This window comes from Dermacentor silvarum, chromosome 2 (genome assembly GCF_013339745.2).
Source record: "Dermacentor silvarum isolate Dsil-2018 chromosome 2, BIME_Dsil_1.4, whole genome shotgun sequence".
NCBI lineage: Eukaryota > Metazoa > Arthropoda > Arachnida > Ixodida > Ixodidae > Dermacentor > Dermacentor silvarum.
The window spans coordinates 170,777,359-170,804,029 of NC_051155.1; the positions used below are offsets into that span (position 1 = coordinate 170,777,359).

At 46.4% G+C, this 26,671-nt stretch overlaps 1 protein-coding gene across 2 annotated transcripts in view; it reads left to right on the forward strand.

Annotated features, from left to right (window-relative positions):
* LOC119442109 (disks large homolog 1) overlaps positions 1-26,671 on the forward strand; it is a 673,008-nt gene that overhangs the window by 7,254 nt on the left and 639,083 nt on the right. For both annotated transcript variants that reach the window (XM_037706855.2, XM_049661898.1), the window contains exon 3: positions 13,265-13,401. In XM_037706855.2, coding sequence (XP_037562783.1) covers positions 13,265-13,401 — 137 coding nt within the window. The remainder of the gene's footprint in view (positions 1-13,264; positions 13,402-26,671) is intronic.

Sequence of the window (26,671 nt, forward strand, 5' to 3'; positions counted from 1 at the left end):
ATAGAAAGTATCGTATCGGATACAATAATTGCATTGGTATCTTGTATCTGTATATGAAAAACTTGTTGCCCGAATATCTTCTATTGTATCATGATACAGTTGGAAAGTATCTTTGCCCAGCCCAGGTTAGCAATCACACTTCACCAAATTCAGTACCATATTGTGTACTGGTGTGTGACAAATTATTGAAGACCTTAGCCCACAAAGTCTAAGAGCAAGTTTGAAGATTAAAATGCAGAATACTGAGGTAACGCTCAATAGCCTGGCAAGAGAACAAGAATTCATGATTGGCCGTCAGCCTCTAGAATCTGTGCTAGAATATGTTTATCTAGGCATTCAGTCACGGGGGACCTGGATCATGAGAACGATATCTACAGAAAAGTAAGAAATGTGTTGGAAGCACTTGGAGAAATGGGTTGGAGAAATGGCAGGCAATTGTGACCATCTTCAGTGTCCCAACTTGATCAGTTCTAGGGCCTTTCTTCTCCTTCGTGCCATTCCATGCGGAGTAGCAAGTAGGCGAAAATACGCTGGTTAAACACTGCTTTTTCGATAAAGAGCTTCCTCTCTCTCTCAAGTTTATCAGATGGTTGGTGTCTAATCTAGTTACCTCATCAGCACAGCAGCGTGATGTGCAAACCATTTGACCACTGTAGGCGGGAAAACGGTTAGATACAAACATATATGCATTGTTACGATCGGCCAGCAGGGGGTGGCGAACTTCGAGCCACTTCTAATTTCCTGTGACGAATTGCTTCGTGAAGTTGAAAATACGTCCCACGGGAAAGACCAGCGGCGACATCATGACGAGAGATGTTTCAACGAATACGTGGTTGCTGGCCACCACTTGGTCGCCGACGTTGACGCTGGGACCGAGAAACTCTTGGGAAAGTGCGTTCTACTTCATTTCATTATGGTCGCTGCTAGCCGCCATGATCTTTCGACAGACGAACCAGCTATTTGCTGGGCCATCCTGGGAGCCAAGACGCGCTAATTGAGTCAAGCGTGATACCCCCTGTCTACAGGCATCCATTCCGTTCTCTGTGACAGTGAGCTGTGTGCGCCCGAGGCTACTTTTCCAAGTGTGTTCGGGAAACAAAGGCGCCGGAGGGTTTATGCGGACCCTCATCTTCAAGGCGGAGCCTTTGGCGACTTTGGACGCTCCGGTTGGAGGGAGGTGCGACCGCAGGTTTCCCTGGCCTAGGGATCTAGGGCGGCCGAAGGTGCATTTAGGCAGACTTTTGCGGCTCATCTGGAGTGCTCTCCCGTCTGCTCCGACATGTACATACTGCTCTCCCAGAACGATGTAGTCCGCTGAGAAGCAGTAGCACTGACATGCTACGATGTGCTGCGCCCCATACTTCGGCCAATTCGAGTATCCCCTTGTTATGTAAAAAGTTTGCCTTTCCGGTGTGTATACCCCCCCCCCCCCCTTCCCCCCGGTCCGTTTCCCCTACCTCTCGACCTCGTACTCTTCAAGAATGAAGCAACCCTCGTCAACTCAGCTCGAATGACGGCGTGGGCTCGCTACGCCTCCGTGTGATGCCCTGGTAGCTTAGGCCAGCTACCCGTTACGAGATGCACTGGTGCATAGGCTAGAGAGCGACCCTCAGTTTTACGTCGGACTCTGAGACCACGACTCCCGAATGCTACAACATAGATAGCCAAATAGATATATAGCCCTCGAAAATGCGTGAGGTATTCAGTAAAACACTAATGCATTAATATTAAGTCGAGCTAGATTGCAGCATTAAGCTTCTGTAATAACGAATTCGTCACTTGTAGCGAGAACAAAGCTTTTGTAAGTGAGAACATGACGAAAATAGAAAATCCGAGTGTTGAGGTTAATAGGAAGCAATGGAGTTAGGCAGGCCATGCAGTTCATAGAACAGATAATCTGAGGTCTAAGAAAGTGACAGAATGGATGCTATGGGAAAGGAAGTGCAGTCGAGGGCACCAGGAAATTAGGAATTCTGCAGGCATAGGATAGAGTCAGCTGGTGCAAGACAAGCAGGATTGGAGATCACTGGGAGAGGCCTTTGTCCTGCAGTGGACATAAAATAAGTTGATTATGGTGATGATGATGATGCTTTGCAACAGGTCGTACTGGAAGGCCAAAGGTGACCCATGGCAATGTGGTCACAGTGCCTGTGCTGTGTACCCGTAAAGGGTCTGTTGAAGCAAGCCTTGCTTGATGTAATGAAACTTTGTAAATCACAGCGTAGGTTTTTTAGTGGTGTTTGAAACTGCCATCACTCCTCATGAGCTCATTGAACAAGTGTGGAGTAAGCAAGAATACAAAGCAGCTTTTAGTTTTCATTCTTGAGCAGTGTGTTTCTCACTGTACATTGTCAACACTGGTACATACCACTGTGCTACAGTAAAAGAACAAATGACAGGCAGCACACTGATAATTTGTGTTTCCATTGAAAACACTTATAGTAAGCAGAAGTAGACAGTGCAGATTAGAGGGTTTTAACCACTACCAATATTTCAAACACATTTCATGCGAACACGGGCATTCTGCATGGACTGTCATCATGCTAGGAGGGCAGCAAGAGCGAGTGAGAAACTGCAGTGGCTGCATGCAAGTTCAAAAGCCTGTAACTTTGTAACCAGAATTCTTGACAGAAAATACGGTGCTGTGGCTGAAGTGCAAGCTGGACATTGCATTGCTCAATGTTTCTTTGCAAAAGATGAGCTTTAGAGTTCACACTAATGCTGCGATATTTGCACAGCAGGTGTCTCTGAGTGGGTTGCTGTTATGAGTTTCTGGAGATTTAAGAAATAAGCTGTTAAACATTGATACCAGTTTTAGATAAGTCAAGCGAACCTTCCATGACCTGTAGAAATCTGAACAATGGGAGTCGACTGTACACACTTTCAGCAATTTGGAGCTACATCCACCAAAGTGTTGTGCTGATGAGCCTCACATTTCATTGCTGCATGCTACACACTTTTACTGCAACAGCAGATGAAATATAAAAATAGGGCTTTCTGTGATGGTCCGTCCGTCCCGTTCGTTACATTGCCACTGCTGGCTGTCGACATTATTATTGTGTTCAGTTCATCAAGCCACCGCTTCATTCTCGGCTTCACCCTTCCCATAGGGCGAAAAAAAAATTGAAACTTTTCCCACATCATTTCTAGGATTCGAACTTGTGCCCCTTTGTAAGTGTACAGTTTGGTGCTGGGCGTGTTAGCCGCTGTATTATTGTGCAACTTTGGCCAAATTGGCCCTTGGCAATCTGTTCTGGGATTTGTGTGCCATGCACACTTCCAATAGAGGCATCTGCATCTATTTTGGAAGCCACAACAGGCAGTATCATATGAGACTAGCACGACATGGTGTGCATCGCAAAGGAGAAGTTCTTCGTGAGAAGATTGGGATGACTGCTTTGGGAGCCTGCTGCTGTTGGAGTAAATGAATTCTAAGCTGCAGGAATCGCTGAAGTCTCACTATTTTAATTTAATTTTCAGGAAAATGTGGGGTAAGCAAGTATGCATACCAGACAAGTGGCAAGAATTTAACCCAGAAACACCTCCTTGATTAAACAGCAGCATATTAGAAATAACATGGCACTTTTCGCAGAATGTTTTCTTAAAAGCAATAAATTAGGATTTTGATTATACATAGTAAATAGGCGGTCCAGGTGCCCCACCTCCCACTCTTTTCCTTATTCATTTTCTCTTTGACTTGCATGACCGGCCATATTCAGAACAGTGTGCTACCTTCTGTGATGCACTACTCTGCTGTACATTTACTACTTGTGTGTCAACAGTATCTAATGTCCATCTCATAAATAGTCTTTCATGATAACTTTTCAGACCTGTTTGGTGAGAGAGAGAGAGAGCAAGGAGAGGAAGGGCAGGGAGGTCAACCAGAAGAGCGGCAGGTTTGCTACCCTGCACTAGGGGTAAGGGAAAGGGGGAATAGAAAGAGAAAAATAGGGAGAGAATGAGTACCGAGTACACGTGGGACAATGTACAGGGACACTATAGGCGGTCTCTTAAACTGGTGCACTTAAAATACTGCACTAATGCACGCATCGCTTTTTGTGCCAGTGACGGGTGTAGCCACAGTCCGAGTATCTCTCAGAGAACGGTTTCGAGTCCAGCCGGTTTAAAGTTGTTCTGAGAGAGAGGCGTACGTCGTAGCGAGGACAGGTACACAATAGGTGCTCGATGGTTTCCTCGCACATACAGGAGTCTGAGTCGCACATCGGGCTCTCGGCCATTCCCATACGGTATGAGTAAGCGTTCGTGAACGCCACTCCCAGCCACAAGCGGCACAGCAAGGTTGTTTCACTGCGGGAAAGGCTAGATGGCAGTTGTAGCAGTAGCAAGGGGTCCAACTTATACAATCGGCAAGTGAAGGCACTTGAATTTCTAAAGCTTGTGACTTTTTGCGTGCAAGCAGACGAAGTTCCCTGGCAGTGCCCGTCCTCGCCAAAGGTATTGTACGCGTCTGGGTCTCTTTGTGGGCAGATTAGGCAGCCCTGTCAGCAATGCCATTGCTGATGATGCCACAGTGAGCAGGAATCCACTGGAAGACTATGCTGTGCCCTGTTTCCAGAGCATGGTGATGTACTTCCCTGATGTCGGATATTATCTGCTCATAAGTTCTGTGATGTAAGGCTGACTTGATACTGTGAAGGGCTGCCTTAGAGTCACAGAATATGACCCATTTCTGTGCCGGCTCTTCAGTGACGTAGGTCACAGCTGCATAGAGGGCTGCAAGTTCTGCCGACGTAGATGTAGTCATAAGTTATAATTTGAATTTAATTGCAACTTGCTTGGCTGGAACGACGAATGCGGCAGTTGAGCTGGTAGGTGATGTTGAACTGTCGGTATATATATGTATATAGTCATAATATGTCTGGTGCATTAATAAGAGCGTCAGTTGCTTCAGAGCCAGCGATGTATGATTGGCCTTTTTGGCGATTCCGTGAATAGTAAAATTCACTTGAGGCTGTCGCAGGCACCACAGGGGAGATGAAGGCTTCGCCGCCGGTGTAAAAGATGACGGTATACAATCTTGATGGGCGCTAATCACTTTTGAAAAGGTCGCTTGAGGTCTCTCCGCTGGCAGAGAAGCTAAGTGATGGTCGAGGATCCTTGACAGATGACGAATGTGCGCTCTGAGGGAGTCGGCAGCTACGTGTGTCTGGATCGTATGGTCTCTCGCGATGGCTATTGTTGCTGTTGTTGAGGTGCACCGAGGCAGCCCTAAACACGTGTGTAGGGCTTGACCTTGCATGTTCTCCAGAGCGCAAATGTTCGTCTTGCATCTGTTTGACAAAACTGGCAGACTGTAACGAAGGAGTCCCAGGAACAGTACTCTGTACAGCTGCAGCATGGAATGGACTGGTGCACCCCAATTTTTCCCGCAGGGAAATTTAAATACCTGAGCAGTAGCAAATAACTTCTTCTTCAGGTAGACGCAGTGAGGGGCCCACGAGAGGTAGCGGTCGATGATGACACCCAGAAAGCGGTGCATCTTAACATAAGACACAGCTTGACCGTTGATTGAAACGGGATACAGTGACATTTGTTTGTGCGTAAGGCCAACCAATGCGAACTTTTCTGTAGACACACTGAGGCCTTGTTCTCGTAAATAAGACGCTGTCATGGTTGCCGCCCGCTGAAGCCTGGCCCGCACCTGAGTCACTGCAGAGGCCCAGATGCAAATGTCGTCGGCGTATATAGAGACATGAACTGTTCGCGGTAAATACTCCACAAGTCCTACCAAGACGAGGTTGAACAATATAGGGCTCAACACTCCAACCTGTGGCGCACCATGGCAGACGTAATGTTCCGAAGTTGGGCCGTCTTCAGTCTGTAAGAAAAAGCACCTCTCGGTCAAATAGTCCCAAATCCATTGACACATCCAGCCACCAACTCCCACAGCCTCAAGTGAGTTCAGTATGGCCTCATGGGCAACGTTGTCGTATGCTTATTTGACATCGAGAAAAAGTGCAACTGGTAGGCACTTGAGGATTTTCTGTTCTTGGACCCAGGTAACGAGGTCAATAACATTGTCGATGGACAAGCGATCTCGACGAAAGCTAGCCATGGCATCGGGATAGATGTTGAATCGCTTGAGGTACCATTCCAAGCGAGCAAGAATCATTCTTTCCATCACTTTGCCGACGCAGCTCAAAGGCGCAATCGGACAATATGATGATAAATCAAGTGGAGACTTTCCAGGTTTCATAATGGGATTAAGCAGCTCAATTTCCATTGTTTAGGAACAACGCCGTTTCGCCGAGACTCATTGTAGTAGTTGAGCAGCTCACTACGTGCGTCATGTCCAAGGTGGCATAGGGCAGCGTACGTGATGCTATCTGGTCCTGGTGACGAAGAACGCCTGCAGGTCGCTAACGCAGCGTCGAGCTCTTCAGGTGAAAATGGCACGTTAATTTCTGGTACACGTGCCTCAGGCACGCCATTCAGTGCCACGTCAGTAGGGATGATCACGGATCCAGCAACCCGCTCACAGAACTTTTCAGCCACTTCAAACTGCGAGCGGTGTTGGTAGAGGGCCAGAGCAGCAAAGGGCTTCCTTTGATGCGGACATGAGCGAAGACCCCTAACCGTTCTCCATATGTGTGAGAGCGATCTTCGGGGATCAAGCGTCTGACAGAAAGATTTCCATCGCTTGTCTTCCAATTTATCCATATGACGCTGAACTTTCTTTTGTATGCGTCGTGAAGCCCTCAAGTCTAGAACGGATTTCGTGCGCCGATACCTTCTTTCCACCTGTCGGCATTCCGCACGCAGCCTCTCCAGTTCTGTGTCGAAGTGTGTTCGCCTTGCTGACCTTGTGAGCGAGCATGTGAATGCTTTCATTGCGTCCGCGATTTTGTCTTCTATATTGTGTGAAAGGCCTTCCCGACATGCGTCATCCATATGCTCCTTAAACCTTGACCACTCAACTGTACGCAAGAGTGTAGAGGAGCATTGCTCAACTCCACTAATCTTGATGTATGTTGAAATAAGGTCGCTTCCATGTGTCTCTGTCAGTAAACCATTGAACGCTCGAGGCGAAGTGCCGTGACACCAAAGTCAAGTCTAAGCAGCTACTATAGGTTGTGCCTCGCAGAAATGTAGGGCTGCCATCATTCACACAGCACATATCATGATCGGCAGCAAAGGAGGCAAGACTCGTGCCTCTGGAATCAATTTTAGTGCTTCCCCATAGCTGGTGATGCACATTAAAGTCACCTGTGATAACCCAGGGGCCATTGGTCATTAACAATATTTTCTTGAGCCTTTTGCCATCGAAGTGACCCACTGGGGATATGTAGGCTCCAATAAGTGTAAATGACACAGTCTTCTTTTTTATATGCAGGCAGACATATTGGTTGTTGTCATGTGGCTCTACCGCGTGAGCGACATACGTAAGATCTGGGCGGATGTAGACGATTACTTTGCTGCATGCTCCGCATGTGGACGAGGCGAAAGGTTTGTAACCAGACAGTCTGAGTAGAGTCGATGTATTTGGTTCGCATATGACCAGTATGGGGAAACAATTTGTAAAAATGAATTGGCGAAAGTCTGCTTTGCAGGTCATGAGACCTCTGACATCCCACTGGAAGATCGACGCACCTTTAACTTCAGTGCGGAAGGCGACTATTGGTCGAGCCATGGTGCTTAGACGATGCTAGCAAGCACTGGATTTAGTGCATCCAGTATTTGCAGAGCACTTCGAGCTGCAGCTGTTTGTAGCTTGTTGAGGATCATGCGGATTGTATTAATTAGCGACTGCAGCATTACAGTCACTTGCCTGTCCTGGTCGGACAAATCACCGGCAGTAGATGCCGAGGGTTGTCCATCAGAAATTAGCCGTGATCCTGTTGGTGTTTGCTGTCGTTTTGGTAGGGCCGACCAAGATTCGGCAAATGTCGTCTTCTCAGTGGCCTTGTCCTTTGTGGTCCTTTCCGCATTGTATGGTCTGGGCGGCAGAGGAGGAGGTGATGTCATAGGAAGTGGCAAGCGCGTAGTAGAGGCAGCAGCCTTCCTTGAAGAACGTCGGCGACGCGAACGTCGCCTCCTGATCTTAGCGGCGGCTTCTCAATGAGTTGAATGATCTGTTACCATTTCTTTCAAGATGGCCATTTCCTTTTTAATATGTGGGCAATTCTTCGATGAATCCTCATGTGACCCTTCATTACAGTGGCGCCACATTTATCTGCATCGTGGGGCTCGGCACAGTGGGGGCATGTTGCCTGGTTTTCACAGACACTGCTCACATGCCCCAGTTTCGTGCATTTGCGGCATTGAAGAGGCTTCGGTATGAAAGGCCGCACAGCATGTCTGAAGTGTCCCACCTTAACATGCGAGGGTAGATGTTTACCCTTGAATGCAATCTTCACGCAGCGTGAACTGCCTATCCGAGTAACATCAAAAATGACCTCGTCATTAGCTGGCTTGACAAGAATTGGCAAGTCGTGGTTAAAGATGGCCACGTCGACGTCGTAGATAACGACAATGATTATATCAGATCCCAGAGGGATGTAGGAGCGCACCTGAATGCCATCAAGGTCGGTTACACTGCGTAGAGTAGTCAAAGCACCCGCGTGCTGGACATCGACCGCTAGTAGGTTTTTTCGGGTGTTCACTCGAATGTCCGATATTTCATTGGGCACCAAGGCTTCCAGTAACATCGACGCAGGTTGTCTGTTGAGTAGCTTCATGTTAACGGTAGGAAGCACAGGCACAAATATGATGGTATTGGCGTCCGGCCTTTGCGTGTGTTTTACTGTTTCCGTACTTGACGATGAAGACGTCCTAGTGTTCCTTCTCTTCGCTTTGTGGCTCTGCACAAGTTGGAAGTCGTCATCCGAAGGGTTGTCACTGCTGAAAGAGTAGACTTGGGTGTCCTCGCTGTCGACCGTCCCGCTTCCTGGAGGCGGCCGTCGCTGACGCCGCCGTCACCGGCCGACGTGCAGAGTCGTCCACAGTCCATCATGACCGAGCAAGGAGCGAAGACCAGTGGATGCACTTAGATTTTCACGGAAATAAACCGGAGCTAGAAAGAACAGCAATGTGTCAAAGGACACTTCGTCTGTCCTTTGACACTGTGTCAAAGGACTTGTCTGGTGAGCTCATTCATTTGCAAGCCATAAGATCTCAACAACAACAGGCATGAGTGTTCCAATGTGCCAAAAGCATCATAGCATGGTGACACGTTGTTGCTTGCAGAACACAAGGATTTTTTATTGCCTTTATCAGATGTTTGCATGTTTTGGGAGACCACATTTGGCTCAGAGGTTCACAGCTTGATGTTAGACACTAACGAAAATGCACTGTTTTCGTGCGGTTTCTGTTCAGTCCCCACACAAGCCTGGGGACTGAACAGCAGCATAAACATTGCTGCAAAGGAAGAGGGTGAAATGGAGTACAGAACGGGCGGAGACCAGCTAGCCGACGGTAGTGGCAGCCATGATTGAAGAGCCCAAAGGTTTCTGAATGGGACTGAGTGCAGTGGATATCTGATGAACAGCAAAAAGCTGCTGCTCTCCTTGAGTTGCTTATTACCTGTTTTGCCTCACACAACATTGTGCTACCGCTGTAGCAGATAGTTGCCGTACTTAGAACGGCAAGCTATACACAAGAGGTGCAGTACCACAATTCTTCACAACTGCTCTTCACTGGAAGAATGCATTGGCTGTCATGTGAGCTTTCCACTGAGTTAGGCGAATGGCAGCTGCATGCTTTTTATTGGTGGTGGGGAGCCGCTGAAACTGAGGATGTACAACCATGACTGGTGCACCTTTTCCGAATGGCACCTTGTTTGCGAAGTTGGTCGGTAAGGCGTTGCATGCTTTAAAGAGTGTGTCCTGGCAGCTAGACTGGTTAAGCACTTCAGTGCACCTGGAAGACCTCATCCTGGCAAGAGCGGCTCATCGTGCAGCTACAGCATTTGACTGAGTGTATCAGTGAGCAGGAATCCAGCAAATAAAGTGTCATGGTACAGTCGTTTGCCGGAAGCTGCCACTGCCATCACAGAAGGAGGGGCAGTGGGAACTCATGTCCAACTCAATCCCATGCACTGAACAGCAGTATAGGCATGGCTATGACGAAAGAGACTAAAGTGGAGCGCAGGACAGGCTGGAATCAGCTAGGTGGTGTTCGGACCTAGGACTTCACAATGTGATAGAGGACGAGTGGTGCTAGCTGAGACATGTTACAAGGCAACAGCTGTGTCACAGGCAGTCACTAATGTGTTGGAGCAAATATTTAATGATGAGGTAAGGCTATTGATAATGAGACATCTGTGAATGCATCGCAGCAGACTGCCTTGTGTGGTGAGGTTACTGTGCTTAAGCCATTTGCCTCTCGATGTCTTGTAGCTATGAAGTCATGCGAATCAGCTGGCTGCAAGGCTGCGGCAACTGAGAGCGGGGGGATAGAGGAACTAGTTTTATGCGACATTTTGTGTCAAGTACAGTGAATGGACATACAAACAACTGTGGAGTCCAGTCGCTATGATTTCCTGCCACTGAGCACGAAATTACGATGTAGATTGGGTGGCAGCTGCATTCTCATTTGAAAAGAATACAAAAATACTCGTGTACTTAACTTTAGGTGAATGTTGTAGAACTCCAGTTTGTCAAATAAAATTCAGAGTGCTCCACTGCAGTGTCTCTCATAGCCCAAGTGCTGCTTTGAGTCGTTAAACCCTTTAGCAACCATCACATTCACCATCGGCTGCCATTAATTCTACGCACTCTAGTGCAGACTCCTGTTGCCACTCAAACTCCTCATGGCTATGTTGACCAGCTTCACCTTTTCTTCAACCACCTGCGCCCCACTTCTATTGCCACTGGATGTGTTCATTAGCAAAGCCCTTCTAACAGCGAACCATGACCTTATGCATAATGAAGGCATCTGGCCCTGCCTTATGCCACCTTGTGATGGCTTGGTGAAGATGACACATTGAACTGAGAATACAGCTGTGATCTTCATCATTTGATGTGAAAACAATTTGGTGATTGACAAGGTAAAGCTCTTTCACCTCTAGAACTTGCCAGCTTTATCTTCTGTACATTACATTCCTCCGGCTGCTACATCCGTGCCTCCATCCGCCTGTGTGAAGACTGTCTTTTGGGCACCTTTGATGTGGTGGCGTGGAGCAGAGGTAGAATACCCGGCGTCAAATCTGAAGGTCGTAAGTTCGAATCTTACTCAAGTCTACCACATTTTCAGGCATGGAGTGGTGCCTGACACCGGCAAGAAAAAATATATTGCCGAGAACTAGTGGGGCTATACTAGTTCAGGTGCAACCAAACTAGGACGGCCCACTCATCATCATCATCATATCATCAGCCTATATTTATGTTCACTGCAGGACGAAGGCCTCTCCCTGCTATCTCCAATTACCCCTGTCTTGCGCTAGCATATTGGACGGCCCACTAAGCTTCATCAAAGTCACTCCCTCACCAGAACAGGAATTGGCCTCCCTGGTGCAGTATTTGGCCACTACCTCCCTCATGACTCCGCCAATTACAAGACAGGGGTAATTGGAGATCGCAGGGAGAGGCCTTCGTCCTGCAGTGGACATAAAATATAGGCTGATGATGATGATGTCGGAAGTAGCGTGGTTGACGACTATCGCTGCCACTAGCCACCTCTTCTGGGAGTGCTGTTATGACTATGGGCATGGGAAAGCAGTCCTATCCTAACGCACTTCACTGCTTCAGGACAGCATTGTTGCAAAGAGTGACTTGGCATATATGCCATGAAGTTTTCTTTTTATGGTGTAAGAAAAGAAATGGTTGTTGACAATCAAACATTGAAGGTGAAGGCCAGACGGAGGCATGTTTGTTACGAAAAGTGAACAAGCACCATTAAGAAATTTCGAAACTAGTCACAGAACCAGCAATCACCAATGTTCACGTAATTATTTGTTTGGCTGCCGCAATAAGTCCAGTCAACAGATCGTAGTTTTCATCCAAAGTTTTCCGAGACATTATTATTAGGAATTCAAAAATATGGTACTGTTGACTCCTGTTAATTTGACCTGTGGCGGATAGCCAAAATCAGTTTATCTTATGTTTGAATTAAATAATGTGTTCTGTTTAGCTTTTATTTATTTGAAGCATCTTGTGATGGTCATCAGCACTTGTGCTTGGAGGCAAGGCTGTACAGACAGCCTCAGTATGTCAATACAAACTGTAAAGCCTGGTCACATCATCTTATGCAAATAACTATCCTGCCATAGTCCAAGTCCTATTGCTAATTTTAAAGTTCAGTTCAGTCTGTCACAATTGTGCATACCGTACTATGCTGTTGACAAGGTGGGAAGGTTTAGAAATACAAGACATCGCCTTTATTAAAAAGAAGCCCTTTAACAAGTCAATGTGGCCGTACTTACATGCTGTTCTTGCCTGCCAGTATATCTTATTCTCCCTTCCTGGCATTGTCCTCCTCTAATTTCTTGTACTCTAATCATTCAGTTTTTGTTTTACTTATCTGTGCACAAGGCAGGTAGCATTATTGGAGTCTTGGCATTGTAGGCATCACAACTTGAATAGAAAATATTCCCAATTGCACATTTCGCACAACATGTACTCACAATCTGCCTTTCTGTTGGTGGTTACCTTATGTTCAAGTTATTCAATGTTTGACACATTAAGCTAAAAGAATGAGCTTGTTCATGAGAAAGTATGTGCCCCCATTGGGGCTTTTATTTATGTGTGTGTTTCACTGTGACAGGTTCAGCTGCATTTTGCTGCATACTTGTATTGCCACACTGCTGTCTATGTGCCACTCATGTCGCTCTTTGTGTCGCATGGTATTGCAGAAAGGCAGCCCTCAAAGGCAAGCCAAATGCAAGCTTAACTTTGTGGGATGCATGCTTTGTCTTCTTTTTTTTTCAGTTGTCGTTGCATCATTATGATCGGTGCCTTAAGCACTGAACAATTATCCCAAAGCTGCATGTAAACTCTGTATTATTTCTTTCTTCTGACATCTTTCAGTCATTTTCGCAACAATGACTAACTGCCAACATGGAGTATAGATGTTGGACAATGACAAATAATAAGCATATCATTTTGAAGTGGTTTCATTTCAATCTCAGTAGCATTTGTTGCAGATCAACTCATTACTGAGACATTATAATAATTTTGTAAATCTTGCTAAATGTTGGTGTTGAATTTATTAAATAAGTTGGATTGGCCCCTCTGATGTATAAACTGTGGTAATGTCCTTGTGAATTTTGTTTCACTTATACCGTCTTCATTCTCGCACCTTGCAGATATCCAAGAATTCTATGAAATCACCTTGCTGGACGACACGAAGAGCATTCAGCAGAAGACAGCCGAGACCCTACAGATTGCCTGCAAGTGGGAAAACAGTCCACCCATCACAGGCACACATTCCAATAGCACAGAGGTAAGGCTACTTAGACTTGGTACTTTCTTGCCATGGCTGCTCTTGCTGTAGAGCATGCATTCATTCATGACACAGGATCTCACGTCGTGAGGTCTGTGCACAGTGGCGGTCCTACATATTGCTTTTGGAGGGGACGAAATCTATCAAGCGAAAAACATTTTGTTCGAGGAGGGAACACGGCAGCATTTTGTTTACAACTTGCAGTATTTGTGCATTTATATAAAAGCAGCGCTTATGAGCTCATTGTGAACAACGTAATACATTGTATCCCCAATAGTTTGTATTCCCTAATTACTCAATCATCTGTCTCTAGTAGTGCACATGCTGTGTTGCTTCTGCATTTAAATTAGAGTAGCGAAGCTTTGCGCCAGAACTTCGATAGTATCATATGCAAGTTTCTCTCACTTTCAGTGATCTGCTGCCTGATTGACTTAGCATCCTTTTTTGCTCAAGAGACGTTTAAATGGAACTCGAAATCATGGCTTTGTGGTTGGTCATTACTTTTTCTAGACCTCATCACGCAACACTTATCGGTGTTTGATCACACTCAGGGATTGGTAAGGCAGACCATCTGAAGCCGGTGTACTGTCTGTTAACACCTGCTCCTGGCCGATGTTATGGTTGTTCTGAAGACTTCAGAGTTGTTTCATTACAATGGGCTCTTCAGCAGCAAATTTCTTTTCTTTCCCTTCTCTGTATCCACACAAGTAATTGGACCATGCACAAAAATATTCTGCGCATGCACGCGAAAAGTATTTTCTAACCAAAATACTCCCATCTACAGACTAGTAGAACAAATTATTGTCGCCATTTAACAGCTTTACCTTTACCACCATCCAACCTCTCTACTCTGCGAGGGTTCAATGGCATAGTAAAGACTACTGAATGACAATACATTCCCTCTCGGTTGCCAGTTGTGGGGTGTGGGGGAACTATGACAAATTTTTAATTCTCGAAAAGCCAATGTGCTCACGCTTCCTTCTTGAGGGGGGTGGCGATCACACTTAAGAGTGAGAAGTACACTATGGGAACGAGAGTCAAGCACTGAAATGCGAAGTTCCTCGTGCCACAGATAGGGATGATGGGACCAACAGCTCCTTGACAAGGGCTTGATGGTGAGCAACCGTGCCTCCAATTATGCACTTAACGGAGTTCTTTCAGCACATTTTCATGATCGCTGCAGTGAGACTGATTAAACATGCTCCAGAAAACAGGAAAGGCGTGACTTGGGTGGGACCATAACGTTCTGCTGCAACAGGCAGGGCATTCTTGCTTTCTTAGAATGCCTGGCCGACTGAAGCACTTAGCCTTGTGGTCGATGCATCGTCCTTGGATGAATCCGCTAATCAGACAACCATGTGTACCAAGAAACACAAACTTGATAAGGGGATTTATTAACAGAAAGCAACAGGCGAGAAACCAACGCAGCTCTAAGGGAACAACGGTCTTGGTGCCAACAGCTCGGGATCTGAGTTCGCGTTCTACATTGATAATGCCCCTCTACTGCTTGCTTCCTGTTCTTCTTTATTACAATAACCCCGGCGGCGATGGGGAGCCACCCTGGCGACTCAAGGCGATGAAACGATGAGAGGGTCGTGATGTGGCTTGAGATGGCTGACGTGAACCGTGTCACAGCCAAGACGGCGCTTGTCCAAGGAGGGGTTAACTGGCTCAATGACATAAGTGACGGGAGACCAGCACTCGATGACGCAGTATGGCCCGTGGCACTTGGCAGCAAACTTGGGAGTGAGGCCAGGAGAGTTGAATGGTTGTCTAAGCCAGACGAGGGATCCAACGGCAAAACTCTGCACATGCTGATCGTTGTCGCAGCGATCTTTCTGGAGGGCATGGTTGTCGGACGTGAACGAGCGGGCCAGCTGACGACACTCTTCTGCATGCTTTGCGACGTCAGAAATCGGACTGAATTCGGAGGCGTCAGTGCAGTACGGTAATATTGTGTCAGGTGTAGAGCACGGTTCACGGCCATATAAAAGAAAAAAATGGTGAAAAGCTTGTCGTAGACTGTGTCGCGCTGTTATATCCGTAAGTCAGGAAGGGGAGAACGACGTCCCAATTGGAGTGGTCAGAATCGATGTACATCGAGAGCATATCTCCCGGCGTGCGGTTGAAACATTCCGTGAGGCCATTGTTCTGAGGGTGGTAGGCAGTAGATGTGCGATGAACAATACGGCACGAGCGAAGAAGCTCTTGTATGACGTTGGACAAAAACACACGGCCTCTGTCGCTAAGCAATTCCCGTGGTGCACCATGACGGAGTATGGTGCAAAATGAAGGCGCAACAGTGCAAAATGAAGGAAGCGACGTCACGAGCACAGCCGCAGGGAGTGGAGCTGTTTCTGTGTATCGCATGAGATCGTCGACCGCGACAATTATCCACCGATTGCCAGCAACAGAGCACGGAAGTGGTCCATAAAGGTAGATCTCAATGTGTTCAAAAGGGCGGGCAGGACATGGTAAAGGCTGCAGCTGACCAGGTGTATGGTGAAACGTCTTCCGTTGTTGGCATGCGGGACAGCACCGAACATATTTACGGACAAATGTGTACATCCCACGCCAATAGTAGTGTTGGCGCAGCCGCTGATACGTTTTCAGCCTGCCAGCATGGGCATGTTGCGGATCAGCATGGAAGTATGCACAAACATTGGTTTGCAAGTGCTTGCGTCCTACGCACCTGGCGTCCTGACGCCGTGCCCTCCGATACTCTGCCCTCCGATACAGCGACCTCGCTTCGGCTGAACGGACGCAGCTTCTTGCCCTTCTGCACGAGTTCCACACTTCGTTTGATTTACTGCAAGTGTCACTAGGCCAAATTAAGGCAGTGGTTCACACGATTGACACTGGGACTCACGTTCCTTTGCGACAGCGCCCCTACCGTGTGTCAGCTGCAGAGCGTTGTGTCCTTACGGAACAAGTGGACGACATGATTCAGCGCGGAGTCATCACGCCTTCTTGCAGCCCCTGGTCCTCTCCTGTTGTACTTGTCAAAAAGAAAGATGACTCTATCAGATTGTGGACTACCGGTGCCTCAACAAGATTACTCGTAAAGATGTTTATCCTCTCCCTCGAATAGACGACGCCCTCGTTTGCCTTCAAGGTTCCGAATTCTTTTCTTTCCTCGACTTACGTTTGGGATATTGGCAGGTCCCTATGGCGGAGTGTGATTGTCCAAAGATGGCGTTCATCACACCGGATGGCCTGTATGAATTTACAGTGATGCCTTTCGGGCTTTGCAATGCACCCGCAACATTCGAGCGGATGATGGACGAACATTTACGTGGTCTGAAATGGAAGATATATATGCCTTTGCTAGCTCGATGATGTCGTCGTGTTCTCCCCGGATTTTGCCTCACATCTCGCTCGGTTAAGCACAATTCTCCGCTTCCTTACAAACGCACGCCTTCAACTCAACCAGAAGAAATGTCACTTCGGGGCTCGCCGTCTCACCATCCTCGGCCACGTCGTCTCCAAAGATGGAATTCTCCCTGACCCGGAAAAACTCCGTGCTGTTGCCGAGTTTCCGAAGCCGTCTACTATCAAAGAGCTTCGAAGCTTTGTCGGCTCGGCCTCCTATTTTCGTCGCTTCGTCCGCAATTTCATCTCAATCATAGTACCGCTTACGAAGCTTCCCGCTGGCCCCAGCGACCTTTCTCAATGGACACCGGCCTGCGACGTCACCTTTGCGACACTGCGCTGCCTGCTTACTTCGCCACCCGTGCTATGCCATTACGACCTTGCTGCGCCAACCGAAATACATACAGACGCCAGTGGTATCAGTCTTGGTGCAGTCCTCGTGCAGCGCAAGCCTGGCTTCCCTGAGTATGTCGTAGCATATGCAAGCTGCGCCCTCACCAAGGCGGAATCAAATTATTCCGTCACCGAAAAAGAGTGCCTCACGATTGTATGGGCGTTAGGAAAATTTCGCCCCTATTTGTACGGCAGGCCATTCGACGTTGTAACCGACCATCACTCACTCTGCTGGTTGGCTTCCCTCAAAGATCCCTCTGGTCGCCTCGGTCGTTGGGCTCTTCGTATACAAGAATCCGACATTCGCGTTGTTTACCGATCCGGGTGCAAGCATTATGACGCGGATGCGCTCTCTCGATCACCCGTGCAATCCGACGAAGGCCCAACTTCAGTGGCCGCCTTTTCCCTGGATGCTCACACCATCACAGACATGCCTTCGGAACAGCGCAAGGACCCGTGGATCACATCTCTCTTGAAAGTTCTCTGTGCCTCTTTACCCGCTAGCCAACCCCGTGCCCTTCGTCGCCAAGCCATGCATTTCGCAATACGCGATGCACTTTTATACCGCCGCAACTACCAGGCGGACAGACGTAAATGGCTGCTAGTCATATCCAGCACCTCCACCACTTTGATAAGGGGATTTATTAACAGAAAGCGACAGGCGAAAAACCAACGCAGCTCCAAGGGAACTGTAAAGGCGAGAGCCTTTTTGAAGGAAAGAGCAGGCTTCATCCTCGGGGACGGACAAGCCTTGATACAAAGAGACAATATGTCAGCTCATCTTCAGGGTTTCATTTCTTCTTTTCCTTTTTCCTGTCCATGGACCAAATTCCGCGTGCCACGCGCACTCCTTCAAACCCCTTTCTCGTCAGCTTCTATGCGCCACACCGTGTAGCAGACGACGTTACCACTATACTCGAAACGGGCGTTTCAACAGGAACAACGGTCTCAGTGCCAACAGCTCGTGATCTGAGTTCGCGTTCTACATCGATGATGACGCCCCTCTGCTGCTTGCTTCCTGTTCTTCTTCTTCATTACAAACTGCACAAACTTCACCCACGTGGAGGCAACAAGCGAGAAGCTTTTGCTGCGCACAAACATTCCTCGCTAGTCTCTGTTACTGGCATCATGAATAGTTCTGTCTGCCAAAACTGTGGCCGTCCGCACTCCACAGACCTTTCTCCTACTTTTCTCGTGCACCCAGATGCACTTGCGTACCTCCTCGTCTCCATCAGCACCGCTCATTATGCCCATTTGTTCATTCAATGATGGTGACATGCCAAGTGAAAATGTTCGTAGGGGTGTGCGATCGCCCCGTCACTCTCTCTTTGGGCCTGCCACTGAGCTCAGCTCAGCTGGAACTGAGAGTCGGCATACTACTTGCAAGGCGGGTTCTCTTCTGGCAGGAAAACATTTGGTGGACTACTGCACTTCACTAACATAAGTGGTCTTCTAATTCTGTATCAATTTTCTTTTTCATATTGGTCTTGGAGCCAAGAGTTGGAACTAGTACAAGTTACACGGATAAGAAATAAAAATTGGGCATGAACCATCGACGAAGATTGTTAATGTAAGCGAATAGCCAAACGCTTCAAGCAAGCTATTCGTCTTATTAAACAAATGGTGTGCTTGGTGACATATATTTGTTGCAGTGAGGCTGTTTAGGTAGTATTTGTTGTTTCATTAGTTAATTCTGTAGAGAACAGAGCCGTTAATCAGCACAAATGTAGCGGTAATATAGGTGGACAGCACGAGCATCTAATTGAGTTGTCTATGACAGCTGGCCTTCGGCAGTGAATGCGCCGTGCGCCCTGCGACATGTGTGCATGTGCCTTTTGTGTTGGCACTTTTGTTCCTACCTCCAACCAGCAACCTTCGACCACCAACCTTCAACCACCAACCTCCGACCACCAACCACCGACCACAATAATGGCCAGAAGAGCCAAAGAAACCTATTCGTTTTAAAAATAGAGCTGTTTAGCTTCATACATTCTCATGAGTACCTTATGAGCACTTTTATCAGCTGGAGTGCTGAGTCGTATACAATGTTTATGTGCTATCATTAATTCAATCTGCATGTTCAGGTATCTTGCGACGAACACTGCATAATAAAAGTTTGTGTGCGCATGTTTCAGTTGGATACATAATCTTGATGTATGCACGTTAAGTTGACACCCACAATACCGTAGTACTATTTGTATTGTGGCCATCGTGCCAACTACCTTTGTTCTGCTGATGCTTGGTGACCCAGTGTACAGGAATGCAGTGAATGCTATGCTCGCTACATGCTGCCGCATGCAGAAGGGGGCATCAGGACATTACAGTTATTTCAACAAGAAATGATTTGTGCAGGAAGTGCCCAATTTTTTCATCAATGCACTGAAGTGCGAGGCTTTCAGTGGCTTTGATTAGAAAACTATTAATTTTCCTCTTTTGGGAATATTATTAGTGTTCAACTTCTGGGAACACTGCGGTGGTGTGCGTCAGCCTTAGATCTGTGCACACAGAGCTGTCCTGGTACATGTACAGGTAATCCTTACAGGCCAGGCATTACTTGAATACACTTTCTCAACAGTGCTGATAGCAGCAGGTGCGTTCGTCGATCACCAAATCAAATGATTTGGAGATTCTGCTGTCCCTTATTTATAGGGGCATCATTGCACATTTAAGATTGTGTTGATGTATCTATTTACAGTAAGTTCGAGAACATACTAAAGTAATCAGTTCTCAGATGTACAATCTTATAGGATGGGCCAATTTTCCTTCATGTGGCTACAACATTCGATATGCATGAACACCCTGATATCACAAGTGTATCCACCCGCCGGGGTGGCTTAGTCAGCTAAGGCGTTGCGCTGCTGAGCACGAGATCGCGGGATCGAATCCCGGCCACGGCGGCCGCATTTCGATAGAGGCGAAATGCAAAAACGCCCGTGTGCTTGCGTTGTAGTGCACGTTAAAGAACCCCAGGTGGTCAAAATTAATCCGGAGCCCTCCACTACGGGGTGCCTCATAATCAGAACTGGTTTTGGCACGTAAAACCCCAGAAAGAAGAAGAATCACAAGTGTATCTGCACTATGGTGTAAATGTGGTAGTGCATATCACACTTAATTTGACAAAATTCCCTTGTGAACTTTGTGGTAGTGGCTGTGAATTATCCTTGGATGTAGTTGTTCTGAACTCTATGTCCCTTTGTTGTTTGAAATGTCAATCTCTATGTCCTTTTTCTTAGCTGCTTGTATTTTCTGAGCATTCACTTCTGTACAGCATTGCTGGATGTACCATTGCTTTGTAGACAATTGGAAATTGCGGGAAGGGGAGGGGGGCATGAGCGTGTGAATATGTAGGCAGCAGCTTGACTAAAATAAAAGGATGGCTTGTGGCTTCATGCTTTTCATTTCTAGCATATCTGAATAGGCGTCAGCCATTCTGGATGTCTGTTAAAGGGGCCAAAGGGGCTGTTTGAACATGGAATTTCTGTTCTTGTGTACTATGAAGCCTGTTATTGTTATTCAGCTGTCTTGGCAGTGCTAAAATTGAAACTTTAGTCTGCTTCAGAAGTCCATATTCTGCACCAGCTGCATCAGCACACAGTGCTCTTTGTCAGTTGAAGTGAGAAGGGCGCATGTGTGTCACAGCTGTCCCCGATTCGTCGTCGGCGCGAAGTCGATGGACGGGGTAGACAAGCTGGTAGGTCGTTCCGTACTCAAGCGAACACAGTGAAGAGAGTCAGAGTCGGGAGTAAACAAAAAAAAAACAAGACATTTATCGGCTGATAAATATACACAAAAAATAATAAAATAACATACACTAGACAAACTAACACAATTGAACTTAATATAACACAATGATGAAGACAAATAAATACGAGCAATTAACAGTAGATATAAAAATGAAACAGTGCGAGGATCAAATACACAAGAATATACTAAACACTAAAGCAAAGTTCAATAGAAGTCAAAGTTCAAAAGAAAACAAATGGTGTCATACGCTTGGCCGGGCAGCAGCAGCAAGTCCATAGATCGTGAAGTCGGTGCACAGAGCTTTCCCGAAAAAATGCTGGCAGTCCGACCTTGTCGAGGTTGATGCGAATTGCTGGGCTGGGTTTCCCGGGAGTCTAGATCCGACGACTTCCCTCAAGCAGGTTGAGCTAACTTGAGGCGGACTACCGAGGACTTCGTTGCAGACGCTGGTTTGACGTCTCGTACGTCAACTAGTTACTTGGAGTTCCGACGCGGCTAGGCGGCCCAGGCGATACTGGACGGCGCTAGCTCCTTGACTACTTCTCCGCAGATTACAGGATCAGCTTCTAGACTAATCAGCAGGGCCCAAAACCTGCGCTTAAATAGCCTCTCCTTTCCCTAGTTCCCTATGTAGGGAAACTGCCGCTATGTAGAGTTATCCGAATTCAGGGCTCTTTGCTCCCAACAATCTTGGCCGCATCCCTTTCACCATGGACGAAGAACCGCAGATTCTCCTCTCTCCCAATGTCAAGGGCCAAGGTGGAACCCGGCATACCACGCAGACGTACACGCACACTTCTGGGTCCGTAATCGGCGTGTCGCGTCTGGAATCGAGATGGCAGCCCGAGCGGCCACGACGCTTTTGACACCCGTAATTCGGCGTGTCGATGTCGAATAAATTATACGCTGCACAGTCAGGAGCCCACGTTTTTGACGCTCGTAATTTGGCGTGTCGTTAATCAGCGTCCAAACCATTAGAAAATATGCCGCTCCGTGACAATGTGAGATGCTGTTTCCAGTGATCGTCTGAGTGTAGTTTTCACATTTCTCAGCTTGCCAAAGAATGTAAAAAGAAAGAACATTTGTTTGTTTACAGCTTTGACATGCATGAAACAAACACAAAAACCAACATTACAATATTGAAAGGATTCGAAATGATATTAGGAACTCTTCTTACTCCTTTACTTAGTCATATGGCTTCACTTTGTCTTCATTGCTAGATGTGCCGTCTTTCTTCTGGTGCTTCTGTGAACTCTCCAAACTAATATTCACAGTTGCATGAGACAAAGTAATGCATAAGAAAATGTGCATGGCATAAAGCAGAAGAGGCACTCCTTGTCCTTCTGCAAACAAAATATTATTTCAGGAATCAAGGTGCTTTACTCTTCCCTGGTAACAGACTTTGCTGTTCTCTTGAAGAGGTGGCTTAGAAAGATGTCAGTGCTGGTTGGGGTAACGAGCCCACCTCGAAATCCAACCATTTGCTATCTGTGTGACAGGAACTGTTCTTATTGATTTGCAGCTTATTTCATCACTGAATGAAGCAAAAGCAAAAGCGGATGCTTCTTTTTGCATCTGGCTTTTGTTTACAAGTAAATTTGTTTCCAAGTTTTCACATCAGTATCACTGTCATTTCTGTGTACTGCTCTATTTCTGTATAAATTGTCGGGAAAAGGGGGGATGCCAACGGCCCTCTGCCTCGGCACCCCGAGCCCCGCGGTTGGCGCATGCCTGCGCATCAACCGCGGTCCGGTACAAGCTCGAGGAAACAATAGACGACAACCACGTGTACACTCGGAAAGCATTTATTACGACTGCAACTAACACTTCGAGCAGGCCAGCTAGCTATAGTTGACATCGCTGAGGGTTCCCTCGAAGAGAATAATACACTAGGTAAAGAAGGGCTTCCGGCTTACCAACTGGGGAATACGGGCGGCCGCGGCAATCGATTGCCGCGGCAAGAACGCGGTTGACTAACCACGTGCAGGAATACGGGAGCGGTGGCGGAGACTTCCGAGCTTCAACGAAAATTTTAACAGCGATTGCAACGCTGCTACACGCATAATCGAGAAAATAACTGTAGGAGTTGAATTATACTGTGTCAGCGTTCCAAACCGCTGTAAATCTTCCAATTCTAAAACCTCTTCAGCTTCCCTGTAACTCTTTAGTTACTGCAAAAAATGTGCTCACTGTTGGTGCTTTTATGTTTTAACATTTATTTCAAGACGTAGCAGTTGCAAGATATACTGCGATACATAAAATTATAGCCTGATCACTGGTGTTTCGAACTGATGTATAGCAGCTATAATTCCTGAGACAATTATTGAGAAATCTTAAGTTAAACTTCAAAAATGTACCTCAAGGAAAACGAATGAAAGTATAATTTGCTATTTTTGGGTATGTATATACTGAGAGAAAAGGTATCTGAAATATTCAAAATATGCACCTGACTCCTTGTTCCCGACTCTTATAGGCCAGATCAACCAAAAAAATTATTATGCAGATTTGTTGACGTCAATAATACCCATAATGATGCCCATGCTATGTGGGTAAGCAGTAGATTCGCAAATGTGAAAACCCTAAGTTCCTATTGTACAAGGAGCATTTGTTTTTACTCATAGCTGCAGGCACCTGGTTTGTTTTTTACTGCATTCTTTAGGCTTGTGAAGCATTGATTCTCAGATCAGGTAGCACGCAGAAGCCTCCTCATAGTTCATTATTGCGTTCAATCAGCTTTTTAGTGCAAGCAAGTTGGTCTATAGTGTGCGTTCTGGTGGCGCTAGAGCCTCCACATGCATTGTTCAGTTGCTGTACAGGGCTGTACGGTAATGTGAATAGTGTACAGTAACGAATAAGCGGACATGCACAGGTAGTGTTCAAAATGGAAGAGATTAGACAGCTAATCAAGCTTTGGTCCTAGGTCGGACTGAAATCGACTGCGTTCTCTTGTGGGAGTGAAAACCCCACACGATGGGAAGCATTTCATAATAATTTGTCAATACGTTGTCGAAGCACTGATAGATGAACCCACAGTGGAGAAAATAAAGTTGCTCTTGATAGTAGTCGAACATAATTATCATAATACCACGCACTCGATCATTGTTGCAGACATCGTTAAAACAATCTATACGTCAGATCAGATAGCTGACAACTCCAGAGAAGTTTCTGTGTGTTCACTGCTGCTTTCATTTAAAAATTACGTTGCCGAGTCGAGCAAAGCGCTAAGTTTGTGCCATTAAATTGAAGAAGTGCTAGAAGCAGTGGGAGGGTAATTTTCAACAATACCTCCAGTTGATGTTTTACTTTTTCAGACTCTCCACTCTGCCAGAAATTGCTAAATCTTAAAAATAGTTAAAGTTAAATTCTATAGGCGTGGCAATGAAAGAGTTAATGTTCCGTCCGCCACACTGCTCATGCGTTGTACCTAATGGTGCAGGGGCTGTTATGTGCGTCTGCTATTTTCGGGATTTAGTGTTCAAACACTAATCTTCTGAATCATCTGTTTGCACTGTTCTCTTCATTCGTTCCCCACTAATTTGCTTTCAATTTGTGTAGTGATGCTTTGACAGCGGTTTACTGGTAACAAATGTACACTGTTTTCAAGACACATGCTTGATTAACGGCGCATAGGCGTAATGAGAGAGTTTGCTCATGTTTGCTGTAGCCGCGTCAACATGATGCCGAAGCCTGTATCTAGTTTTTCGTTCATTTGCCTGTTTCAAAGGATATATTCAGAAATCAAGCTGAGGACATGTCACATTTTCTGCAGCAAAACAAAGTGACGCGTGGTTGGTGCTTTGGGCACGATGGGTGTGCGCTTCACGACTTGACTTAGTGACACACTTGCAGATTCAGCATTGGATTAGCTCGATGTTTCATATGGATTTTACTTTCCAGTGCTTTGTTATTTTCTATCTAAACAGTGCTGTATATGTTTTCATTAGCGTTTCGCTCCGTTCCGCTATTCTAAAAGACTAGCTTGTGATGCGCAGTGCAGCCTATCTTAATGCTAGTGTTGCGTTGCAGGCTAAACGCTAATCCAAGCCGTTTTACACTATACTAAAACTTTCTAGTGTCTCACGATGGTAGGAACAACTATGCTATTATCCCTAAAATAAACAATTGTATTCTTAATTTGGTTGCAGGAAGTTGTGAAAGGACTGTATGAGTTGACACGCAGTGTTGAAACATTGTGATGAAATAAGTTGTCTGTCTACCTGTACTTTTCGTTTTGCCATAGTCATCATTCCCCACTGCCTTTGTCATCATGTTGTAATATAGAGGGGCCATAATACCTTTTGAACATAGTAAAAGAACGTTGCTGATCTATACAAGAGGCTCCTGGGAACATGTGACCCTTTTCTTTCTCGTCTTCCTTCCACGGTAAAAAAAAAAAAGAAAAAAAAATTCTGGGGTTTTTCATGCCAAAACCACAATCTGATTAGGAGGCAGGCCGTAGTGGGGGCTCCGGAATAATTTTGACCACCTGGGGTTGTTTAACGTGCCCCCAATGCACGGGACATGGGCGTTTTTGCATTTCGCCCCCGTCGAAATGCGGCCGCGGCGGCTGCGATTTGATCCTGCGACCTCGTGCGTAGCAGCACAGCACCATAGCCGCTAGGCCACCACGGCGGGTCCTTCTGTGGTTGTTGTGCATCTTTTTCACACCAGCTATCACGTGAGCCAAATATTATCGCACTGCATGCATCAGGGAACCTACAGTCTCGTGTCAAAAACAGTGAACAATCGCTTGCTCTTGCCTCGATGTTGTCATGCAGCATTATTGGAAGCAGCTGGACCCACTAAGAGCTATTGGCTGCTTTCGTGATTGCAAGAACATTCTCAGTAATAGTATAATTGATAATTTTGAGTTAAATAAATGAATATATACATCTGTGTTAAAAGAAGAAATCAAAAATGATTTCGTCTTTGCACTGCTAGTCTTCACACGACAGTTGCGGGTAGCTGTGTCTGCTGCATGTGGCTTCCGAGATAGCGGTGTGCTGCATAGTGTAGTCTACCGTGGCCCCCACAGGGTGCCACGACGAGCCCTTTCACCGCAGAGGTGCTGTTGGGTGGGGCTTTGCTCTTTTGGCTTCTTTCCTGAGTACCTGTGTAGCAATGTTACTATAACCAACTTAGTTTCCTAGCGCCGCATATTGGCCAGCGTAAGCATGTGGCCCACGCGGTGGTCGCGACAACTAACAGCGCTACGGTCGATTCCTGCTACTGGTTTGCTGTGTTGGCTGTCGCTGCTGCAGCGTGGCAGCTTGGTATTGCACACAACGTTAGCTTGTCTGCGTCGATTTATTACTCCACTGAAAAGCTATACTGCCTTCGTAATTAGAGTTCATGGTTTTCAATATTGTGGGCGACGTGTACGCTTTGATTTCAACAGCTATGCTACACTACATTTTTCTTGTTTAAATTGTTCCTTATCACTTATAAAGCTACCAATAATCTACATTGATATTATTATAACAATTAAATGTCTTAACTTCGCAAATTGCACATTTTTGTGCAAATACAAGGCATTACACTTTTCGCGTGACGGACTTGTGGTACTTGCCAAAGAATGCTTACGCATTTAAAGTGCCGTTTAGCTGATGACTTGTAGCCGCTTTTAGAACCTGGAGCAAAACAAGCAGGCATATTGCATGGTCGACACAAGCCTGGCTTCACACCTCCGGAGACCAGCGCAAGCTTTGAATACTCGAACCTCTGAACGAACTTCTGCATGATGCAACAAAAGCGCAGCAAC